The following is an 11,320-nucleotide window of genomic DNA, read 5'->3' on the forward strand; positions in this document are numbered from 1 at the left end:
GCATAAAACAAATCTTGGGGGTAAATAATGATTTTTGTAGAGTTTTTTATACATAGTCCTCAGTCGTAAACATGTTTATGTAAATATATCAAACCTGTGCTATATAGTATTGGTATTTTTTTAAAAATTCCTTGACAAAGGCCATTCTGCTCCTAATCTTACATTTCCCTTTATCCAGCATTCAAAATTTAAATTGTAGTGGATCTTCTGTGTGGTTTACAGTGTTATCCTAGCTACCTTTAAATGAAGTAGTTACTCAAGAAATGAGTGAATAAGTGAAGTTATGCTGGACTTCTCACTAGCATGGAGCATTAGTTAATTTTTTTCAGTAAACTTATAAGGTTTAAAATATTTAATATTTATGAACAACTATAAATATATTCTTAAGTATATATTTATTGCCAGGGCTCTAAACTTAATCCTTATATTTAAATCTGAAACAAAATAAAACTAATAAGTCAATTCCTATTTTCCTTTGATATTATAAGGAAATATAGGTTCTAAACTAGCTGTTGCTTTAACTATAAAGCAAGAGGAAATTTTTACTTTTATTTCTCTAAAATGTTTTAACAGATTTTATTTCACATATTCTATAGCCTTATTTTCTGTGTCTATTCTAAATTTTAAAATGATCAGTATCCACTGCCATCTGTAAAATTCACTTAAAGTAAAATTCAGATACAATGGTCCTAGAGACTAGATCTTTCTCCACAGTTAGCCATACACCAGGATGAGATGTCCCACCAAGCTTAATTGGGCCAATAGCATTTTCAACTTTATTTAATTACTGTCAGACTCTGGGCACTGAAAATTTCATAATTGCAAATATTTTGAAAGTTCTTGCCTGGAAATTTCTTTCTAGACTTTGACACTTTTACAAAATTCTTGTATTTTCTTATGAATCCCTATACTGCTGCCGACATACATTCTCATTTCTATTTAATATCAGAAATGCTATTGTGGAAATAAAAAAATTCTCCTGTGACATGCAGATATCAAAAGAACTCTAAATTTCTGAGGAAAATTAATTTCAAAGAATTTTATAAGCTAGCAGATAAAAGTCACAATTCCATGTAATCATATACAACAGTGATAAATAGGAAATATTAGGATGAATGAAAGAATAAGAATAAGGTAGGATTTGGGCCCCAAAGAAAGGATGAAAAGGACATATGTACAGGATCTATAGAATCTGAGGCAAGAAAAGTATTTTTTCATTCTTTAAAATTTATTTTATCGATTTCAAAATCATATGAGAAACCCCCAATTTCTTCTTTTAGGACAACAGTCAGTAGAGGTGATAAGCTGTATTGCCTCATCATATTGTGATAGTTTAACAAAATATATTTTGTCATGCTTGCATATAAATTCTTTGATGGTCTTAATAGTACATTCCTTGTTGATTACAGACTCAACTAAGCATGAGCTAATCATTAAGTCTTAGTTACATATATTCTTCTCTAAACTTAGATGTAACATAAAAACTGAACCGTTGGCAATAGTAGGATTCTGCATTTCAAATCAGATTCCCAAGATTTGCCTTACTAATTCTTGGACTTACCTCAATAATTACTTCTTCAATGTTAACCTGATTTAGACGATTTCTTTTGTCTAATTGCTGTTTTGGCTTTATCTTGTAAATCATGAAACCTTTCTTCCTTCAGTCTTTCTGCAATTTGGTCTTTGTGACTTGGTGTGATTCTGGCTTCTTTCCTTTCTTCTTTCTGCTCACACTGATTACCTGAGTTCTCAATAACCTTTAATTCAGTAGCTCCTGACTTTGCCTCTTGTTCTTTGAGGGTAAGTGGATGTGGACTTAAGAGTTCATGATTGATTCAGGGTTACTTTGAAGAATAACTTAAACTTTCAAGCCATGTTATTGTCATCAAGTTGGAGCATCTTGTATAGCTACTCTTCATCTCTTTTGAAAATCTAGGCTTTTTTCCAGTGGTTTATTATTTCATTTCTTGCACACTCCTGTGTTTGTCACAATTATGAGAAGATCTATTTCTTTTAGCATTATTTTGCCACTAAATTAGCCTGGACATGTACTATAAATTTGGGGGATATCTGGGTGTTAACAGATTATGACATGCTATTTCAAAGTTACTTATGCTTACATTTTCCATGAAAGAGCTCTTCAAAAGAAACCACAGTGTATACTTCTTTATGTATGCTAGTTTAATCAACTAATTTGGGAGGATTGTTCTAACTTTTGGCCACTGCATCAGTGAAGGCCATTTGTATCCATCAAACAACACTTTACAGCATCTTATGTTTTCTTTTCACAGATGTCAGACTTCAGGAATCGTTATTTAATCTCCCACAACTTCTTTTTCCGGAAAATGTAATGCAGAATAAAGATAATGCCCTCGGTATGGTATATGTCAGGAATAGAATTCAGAATACTATGAAAATGACCTACACTGAGTTCTTTTGCTCACTGAAAAATTGGATCAATTCTTCTATGAGATCAGCTTGAATGTTACCATTATAGACTATTGTATATATATTTCTTCCTGTATTTTCTAATCTTAAGTGGTAGTGGTCCTGAAACACTAGTATTGATAAGCTGCTTAATGTGATGAGATATATGATACTCCTGTATTTCCCACAAAGAAAGAAGCTGATAGAGAGGGGAGGAAAGCATTAGGTCATTTTCTTCTCTATTGTCCTGGATGCTTCAGAGGAGGTTTGCTATTCTTTCTGTGTAATAAAGGTAGATACAAAAAAATTTCAAATTATAAAGAATTTAATCATTCATAGTTATTTCAGATTTCAATAACATAATCAATACTTATAGTTATGGCATAACTGATATCTGGTTTCAACACAACTATTTAATATTCTTTGGAGGAACAGGTTCACTTTTTAAAAATTAATAATAGGTATGAGATATTTTTAATCTCAGTTTTCAGCAGATTTTGAGGTTTCACTAAAGATCAATTTTAGCAGCTTAAAATTGTTTTTATCATTAATTTCTTATTCCTTTTCCTACTACCACTTCCCTCCCTTCTTTTAATAGTGGACTTCATTTTTCACAAAAAAGTATACTACAGGTTTTTCTTTGGATTTTATTAATCATATCTGATTTTTCAAGTTCTTTTTTTAATTTCTAATTTTCATACTTTTTTCATTTCCAAAAAAATTTGATGCAAATTCCAAACCCAAAACAAGCTGGTTTGTTTTTGTTTTGTTTTAGCAACAGTTTGATCTAACTTGGTAAAATTCTCAAGAAATAAACTTGCATAATTGCTTTCTCTGGTCCTTACCCATGTAATAGTCACTTTCATAAAGAAATCATTTGATTTTTGCTTTTTGAATTTTTGAAAATGAAGCCACTCATCTACATGGTCTATGATCAAGTAGACCAAGTAGACCTTATATCTACTGTCTTAAACCCACCCTAGTTTCCTAAGCAATTTGACCAGTAATCCTAACTACATCTGATTGAGATAGACACATATATGTGACTTCCACTTTTTCCTGCCCTATTTTTAGCCATTCAACAATAATTTTTTAAGTTTACCATGAACTAAGAAGCAGTGATAGGCATTAGAAAAGATATCGAGATAAAACAAACTTCAGTGCTTACCATAGTATACTAAATGCTCTTGTGGAAATTCGATCCTTTATGGAGGGTAAAGTTGTAGTAAGAAAAGTGGATAACTCAAATAATTATTATGGTAGACTATGATAAGCCACATCGGAGAGTACATATAAAGAATTGTATCAGTTCTGAGGAATGAGAAGTGTTTTCACCTGGGGAAATCATAAAGGTCGTGGTGGAAGTAGGACTTGGACAGAGAATCAGAAAATAGATTGCAGAGAGAAGAAACAGCATCAGCAAAAACATAGAAACATAGTACTTATAAAGAACAAAAGTGGAAGTTTTCTAAATGTGTCTAGAAAAGTTTCTTAGATGGTTCGATCTCCTAGAATTTCTTTATATTCAGGATTCACCCATATAAACTTTATTTGCCCACAAAGCCCATCTGTTATTAAATGTTAGGTCTGTGAATGTCTTTCAGGGTAGATTTATGATAGGAAAAAATTTGACGGATATGACAACAATTATAAAATTCATTTTAGAGTTGTTGATTTTTCTTTTTGATAAATGATGGTTGGAGAATATTCTTAAATATATTTGAACTGAGATAATTTACAAAATGTCAGTAGTCCTTGAGTGTCAACCAACTAACCACATGAAGTATATAGTAAAAGCACAAAAATAAGGTTGACTTGCTAACAACAACTCTGGACATAGTCTTATTGCTAATGAATCTTACACCAGAGTTTCATTTACCAGTACTTATATTTTTCTTGATGTTTTCCTGGAGCCCAAAATCATGCAATGATGACCATAATAATTATTTACAAATAAAATAATTTTAATTGTATTTTTTTATTGAGGTATTGTTCGCTTACAACACTGTATTGACTTAAGGCTCTTGGTTCACACCCCTTAGATGTATGTTACCACTCTATGTCCACCATCAGAGTATGAGTAATCCTCAACTTCCCATTGGACCCGCTCCTATTTAGGTTCCTACCCCTTTGCTAGCATCCTTTCTACAGTCAGATTTCTAGTTTTGTCTGTTCCTCTGTTTTGTTTCTATTCCACACATGGCAAATCAAATAATTTTTATAAATTACTGAGTTTTTCAAAAATCTCCAGGGAAGTTATGATACATTCATTTAAATAGGCAAGCCCTGTTTAATTAGGACACATTATATTAATATATTTCCTATTTACATGCTATTGTTTTCCCATATTGCAAGTCTTGTGCACAAAAGATTCTCTGATGAAAGCATAATACTAATGACACTTCTCATTCATACTATGTGGATTGTAGATATTGACTTTGGGGAATGAAGGGAAATCTGCCTATTTGTATGACTCCACAGAAAAGAAACCCTGTGTTTTAATACAGTATAAGCAAACTGCTGTGCTGAAGATTGTTTAAAAAAAAAAAAGAAAACCCAACAGGTCTTTTCCTCATTTATATTTCAACTATTTGGGGATCTTGTTCCAGCACTCACGTACTTGAGAGAAAAAGAAAAAGTGATGCTTTTATGTTCTCCTTTTTCTTTAACCTAACTTAGAGGAAATAGGGAAGAAACTAACCTGTGTGGAGACTTCTGTTCTTGATATGGTAATAGGAAAGTAGGTCCAACATAATCCATATAGACTTGAACCTTCTTTGAGTAAGAGCAGACCTCAAAGCAGAGAAAAGAATGGTGCTGTTTACAACCTCCTCCCCTTGGGAAGTCTACAAAAGGAAAAAAGATGAATCTTAGGCCCATTGAGTTCCTTTCATCCATTTGAAGACCAAACACATGAGGCCAAGTGTACTGGCAGCCAGAGTACATGGCATATAAACCTTTTGAGGAGGGTGAGGCCAAAATAGGTGATCAGGTATAAGCTGGCTGCCTAAATTCCCATTTTGATAACATACAGATAAGTAGTAAAGGACTGGGAGGGCCAATCTAGTTAAGGACACTAAAGTGAAAGAATGACAAGGATGTATGAAAGGACATTAAGGAGATCCTTAGTGTCTGGGTGTTGAATATATGAATGGCTGGTTATACAACTGTAATAACATTAATAAATTTCAGGGACATAAAAGTAAAGCCAAATAACACCTGATTTAGCAGAAAAGTTCTTCCTTTGACTTTGAAACAACAATTTAACTAGACAGTTGGACTAGGAAGACATGGTCTAATGAATCTTGGTGGTCTTTACCAGTATCAATGCATGTGTTTTCCAACTCTAATGTTTTCTCTTATTTCTCTTTAACTAACTTCAACTTGACTTCTCTTCACCATGCTTAAAAAATTCCAGTTTCTTTTTTTCATCCTCTTGTCTATTGTGCCAGAATACACCTATAGACTTAAGACACATGTCCCAAGGAATACAAAACGTAAAAAATTAGGACATTACTACTCCCACAATTAAATGTATTTCAACTATTTCAACTATTTCTGACCTATTATAGATTAGTTTATTATAATTTAAATGAGTAAAAATTTTTTACAAGTGTTTTATAACCTAATTGGCATTGACTACTTAAGTGTAAACCTGATTTGAAAACATACAGATAGATCCCTGGACATTCCTGTAACAAAAGCACACTGGAATAAAAAAATTACTAGTGTGAAGTATTTTTAAGTCACAAAAGGGCATTGTCACAAAATAACCCATTTTAAATAAGCACTAGCTAAACATACACACACACACACACACACACACACACACACACATGATTTGCTTAGTGTGATTATTAAATTCTCAGTTGAAAGCAAAACCCAACTTTTTCTTTAACCTCAACTTTCACCAGTTTTTTACTTGTAACAACCTCTGGCCCTCTGAACAAAACTGATTTTTGAGTGTCTGAGTGGTAGTGATTTAGGTGTTTTGTTTTGCTTTTAAAATAGACTATTCAAAATACAGTGTGTCTCACTGGCAGTTTATAAGAGTTTCTGAAGTCAAAATATTTTTGTGTTTTATCACTAAGCATTTATTAAATGACTTCTTATAATTCTCTTAATAGCCTTCATTTGATAAGGCGACTTTTTATTTTCTAACAGGTATTGCAGGGACTCTTCGTGGATTGATTCATTGTATTGTTTGAGGACATTACTATTTATAAGAGAAGTGGTAGCCCAGTGCCTTCCCAAGCATCACCCCAGTTTAACTTCCCCAGTCACCGAGTGGATTCTTTCCTTGCACTCCAATTTAATGAGCCCTTACTTTCCTAGATGCATTTTGGACTCTAGTGACTACATGGAAATTAGGGTGTGTTGTGGTGGCCTCTGAAGAATTTAGCCTAGTAAGAAAGAAAACATTTTAGGACTGTAAACAGATGGTTATCTTCTTCCACTGCCTCACAGATCCAATTGATAACAAAAGGCTGCTTCCCAGTGAAGGAGCCTTTGTGTGACCTGTCGCTCTCCCCCAGGCATTGTTGCTTGTAAACTTGTCCCACAATTCTGCAGTTGGGCTGTATTTCTTATTTTACAAATTAAGAACAGATTAAATGGGAAAGCCAGGATTTGAGCCCAGTTTCTTTACTCCAAATAGAGCAGTCCCCTTTTCCACTGTTTTGCATAGTTTGTTACTTGCCATCTAAAAACCTAATACATACAGTGAGATACTTTGAGAAGACCAGTCACATTTTGTGACAGTATAATCTTTTGCCTTCTTTATAAAGTAAACTTATATACATATAGGGAAAATATAATATGTACATGGTTTGTGTCGACTACTTTTGCACTCCATGATTCCAAGGAGTTTTTGATTTTCCTTATTACTCTATATTGACTTGAGTGTGCAAAGGAAAGAACTCCACCAAATAGAATCCTGTGCTATTGAGGCTCTTGAGGGTTTGGTATTTTTGCTTGTTTTAAGATTAGAGTGAAAGTTTACTTAAATAGGTAATTAGAATCACTCAATTTTTATTCTCAACTCTAGTAAATTTATATAGTACCTAGCATATTGTAATCTTTATTCATTTGTTTGACTTCTTTTCTTTCAGTGGAATTGGATCACAGAATTGATTTTGAACTCAGAGAAGGCCTTGTAGAGAGCCGCTACTGGTCCGCTGTCACATCGCATACTGCCTATTGGTCGTCCTTGGATGTTGCCCTCTTTCTCTTAACCTTTATGTACAAACATGAGCACGATGATAACACAAAGCCCAACTTAGATCCAATCTGAACTCTTGAAGGACATTGGTGGCCCAAAACTGATTTTTTTTTCTGTTAAAATATGTGTGTCAAGATATGGAGATTTCAGTTTAAGTATGTTTCAGTTTTGTTTAGAGCAAAAAATAATTTAAAGCACTTTATTTAAAAAAGAAAAAAAGAACTCAGTCCAAAAGAAGTCATTTTCCATTTTCATCATTTGATTCTGAGTCTTTCAGAACTCCCTGCATGACCTGGAAGTGAATGAGGAAGGTTTGGAGAAATGCAAGGTTATAAATCACAATCTAATTTCTCCCAAATATAACGGTATATTATTGGGCTGAATCTGGTATATAAACCAAATATGTTATCATCTAAAATGGTCAGAATAGCCAGTTTATCCCTGTGTAAAATTTATAAGGTGGTTGGTATCCTTGTGATTTCTACTAAAGATTCCACTTCCACAGTTCTTTGAAAGAAGAGTATAGCAGATTTAAAGTGTTTTGAAATTAACCTGTTTAGGAAAACTAATGCTAAAACAAAAATATCTCAACTATATTTTTAATTTATTGCCTCTGACTAATTGCTTTATTTCAATGTGTGAAACATTACATTCTTTAAAATATTTCCTTTGAACAGTTTAAGAACCACGTTTATTTTCTCTAGAGTTAAGACCCCACCTTTCTCTCCCCCCCCCCCAAGAAATCCATCTTTGTACTCTTCAGATGAATATAGAGACACTGTGGCTTACTTTCAGTATTTGTTTTTCCATTAAAAATTTGTGGTTTCACACAGATAACACTAGTTATTTTTTTAAAAATGAAATTTGTATTTTGTCACATGTACCTCAGAGAAAGCTAAAGTTTTCTAAACTTGACACAGAGTGCTTCATAATGGGTACATCTTGTTAACTTTGATGGAAAGTTAGTATGACAGCTACTTTACATATATAACATCAGTGTGCCAAACAATTAATGTATATATTGGAATGGTGTGCCACTGACAAATTTTACTTTTAGTATTTTAAGAAAACATGATTGAGGCATAAAGCACAATAGATCAGGATTCTGAGGTGTTGGAAAAATTTTCCTCAGCTATAATTGTTGACACAGTGCTTTTCATCTGAGGAACTCAAAGTTCTTTTAAGACTCAGTAATCTATGTAGTAGCTCCTTGAGGTAAGTATGAGTGTTCTCTCATGTTCTGTTTTAATATACCAAGGCACCAAAACATTTAAAGTGCCTCAATTTAGATTATGGAGAAAGCTAGAAAAGCTTAGATTGAAGCCAGACCGTTTTATATGCCATACAGTGACTAATAATTCACTTAAGACCTCTTAGTTTGCAAACTAACAACAGAGGTTGCATTTCATAATTTGGAGAAACTACTTTGAAGCCAATGTTTTATCCTACTTATACATTCTTGAGTTTTCACATACTTGAGGAAGAATTACTAGAGGGAATGAGTAGCCATCTCTGCCACAACCAATCCTCACTTCAGAGTGGCTTCCACTAGGTTCCACTTAAGGTGCTGTCTTTGCTTACCTTGCAAGGATTCTCTTTGCCTCCCACTAATTTGTCAGCTGGTAGCAGAGTTGGTCAGTTGCACATCTAACCTCCTCCTTCCTTTATAAGGTAGTAGAAGCTGTGACTTAATTTGTAGCTTTTACTCAGCACATGTCCTCGTGTTTTTTGAACTTTCAGTTAATTTGCACAACATAAATCACTTCATTTTAGTGTTTAAAAAGATTTGTAGGCTCTGTGACCAAATGTGTAACTAAGAATCCCTTACTATAAAAGACTTTTGATGTGATCTTAGCAAAACTGAACCTTTCAAATTTAGAGATTTCTGCGTACTCAGGTCATTTTCATACCCTGTTTATTTTGTAGGTCTAATTTAGTTCTCAGGAAACCTAAGCTCATGTCTCATACCACTCATGTTTTGAACTCATGTATCACTGAAGGTACATGTGCATATGTTGCTATAGATGGTATGACACTAATCCCTAAGCTTTAAGGGATTCATTCTTAACCGCTAAGATGTGAAGAGCCCTTTTTACCTGAGAAGAGAAAAAGTCAATCAAACCTCTTAATTTGTTATTGAATAAAAAGAAAATATATTCCCATATCTGTTGGAATATATCTGCTTCTGTTTTTTCATATTGAGAAAACAAAATCAAATTTAACCATGTGAAATTTATTTGAATTCTTGAAAATAGTGACATTCAAAGCCCCCTTTTCAAAATGAGATAATCTGGATTACTGGACAGGTTTTTTTTGTTTGTTTTCAGTTTATTGTTTCATCAATAGAGATGGTGAGCTTGATTTTGCAGTATCTTGTTTCCAGTCTCTGCATGTTATATCATGGAATGTATTTGTATATACTCAAGTAATATACAGAGTATGTGTAATTCTGGCTTGATTTAGAAGCTAAGTCAGTTACTGAGTAACATTTTGCAACTTTATTCCAGCAAGTACTAAATTAGCCAAAAAGTTCTGTTTTTGATACCATTAAAATTTTATTCTCTATTTTGTGTATATGCTATGATGATTCTTCTGAGTAATCGATCACTCAATTTGAATCCAATTAGGCTCTCAAGAGATACTGAGATTTAAGAATGGTTTGGATTAAATCTTGTTTTATCTTTAAGATTGGGCTTTAAAGCCTGTTTTTCACATTTTTATTTTAAGCAATATTTTACTTGTTATAAAGCAGTGTTACTGTACTTCAGAATGTACTTACAAAATGCCCTGGGTTTTTTAGTAACTATTCTCATACAGAACATATTCTATAGAAATCCTCAGACAGTAACTTGTAAACATTCACCCTTACTCACTTTTTTTTTCTCTTGACTGTTGTTGAGGGCTGATGCAACCTTTTCTCCAAAGCATTTAATACACCAGGTCCTCTTTGCATTCCCCCAAGTGTAGACAGAGGAAAAGAAATTGTTAGTGCAGGGTCACAGCCAGCTCCACCGTGCATTCCAGTGAGGGCATCTAAGCCTCTCTCAATGGAATCAGACGAAACTTGAAGACTTCACTAAGACTCACAGTAATTGCTTTCTAATTAATTACACTAGTTAATATTTCTTCTCAGCTATTAATGGGTAAGGCTTTGGCCAGTTGGAAAAAAATTTTTCAGTTTGTATCTTTGGTGTATGTTTAACACTTTGAGTAATCTTGTTGGCTTGGCAACGGGACCAAGAAAAAATATATAATGGTAAGAAGATTCAAAGCAGAGCTAAAAGGAAGATGTCAGTTGTACACCACAGAAAACTAGATTATGACCAGACTGAGTGTTGGATGACTTCTGCCTTATTCTCCAGTTGTCATGGATGCTGATGCTCTTTGCCCGGCATCAGGCGACACCCTGGCTGAATTTAGAACACATGCTTTAAATATTTTTCTGACTTGGTATGGGTAATGCATATAGTTTCCTAATGTTTTATAATATTATATTGGAAAAAGCTGCTATACTTACAAAGAGCATGTTTGGCAGGAAGATCTCAAACTGGATTCATAAAAACTGTTAAATATGGGGCACATCTAGAGATCCGGTTCAACCCATCCCCAGTGTCCTTGCATTTTCCTTTTGCATTTGCCTAGGTGAAGGAAGATGCTAAAGTGCTATTTTAT

The 11,320-nt window shown here is 33.5% G+C and overlaps 1 protein-coding gene across 1 annotated transcript in view; it reads left to right on the forward strand.

Annotated features, from left to right (window-relative positions):
* The window catches only part of DDHD1 (DDHD domain containing 1), a 71,188-nt gene extending 60,845 nt beyond the window's left edge, over window positions 1-10,343 (forward strand). The window contains exons 12-13 of the mRNA XM_004682094.2: window positions 2,292-2,375; window positions 7,539-10,343. Coding sequence (XP_004682151.1) covers window positions 2,292-2,375; window positions 7,539-7,720 — 266 coding nt within the window. The 3' untranslated portion in view covers window positions 7,721-10,343. The remainder of the gene's footprint in view (window positions 1-2,291; window positions 2,376-7,538) is intronic.
* The last annotated feature ends 977 nt before the right edge of the window (window positions 10,344-11,320 follow it).

The sequence above is a fragment of the Condylura cristata genome, unplaced genomic scaffold (assembly GCF_000260355.1).
Source record: "Condylura cristata isolate star-nosed mole 26May11 unplaced genomic scaffold, ConCri1.0 scaffold00013, whole genome shotgun sequence".
Classification (NCBI taxonomy): domain Eukaryota; kingdom Metazoa; phylum Chordata; class Mammalia; order Eulipotyphla; family Talpidae; genus Condylura; species Condylura cristata.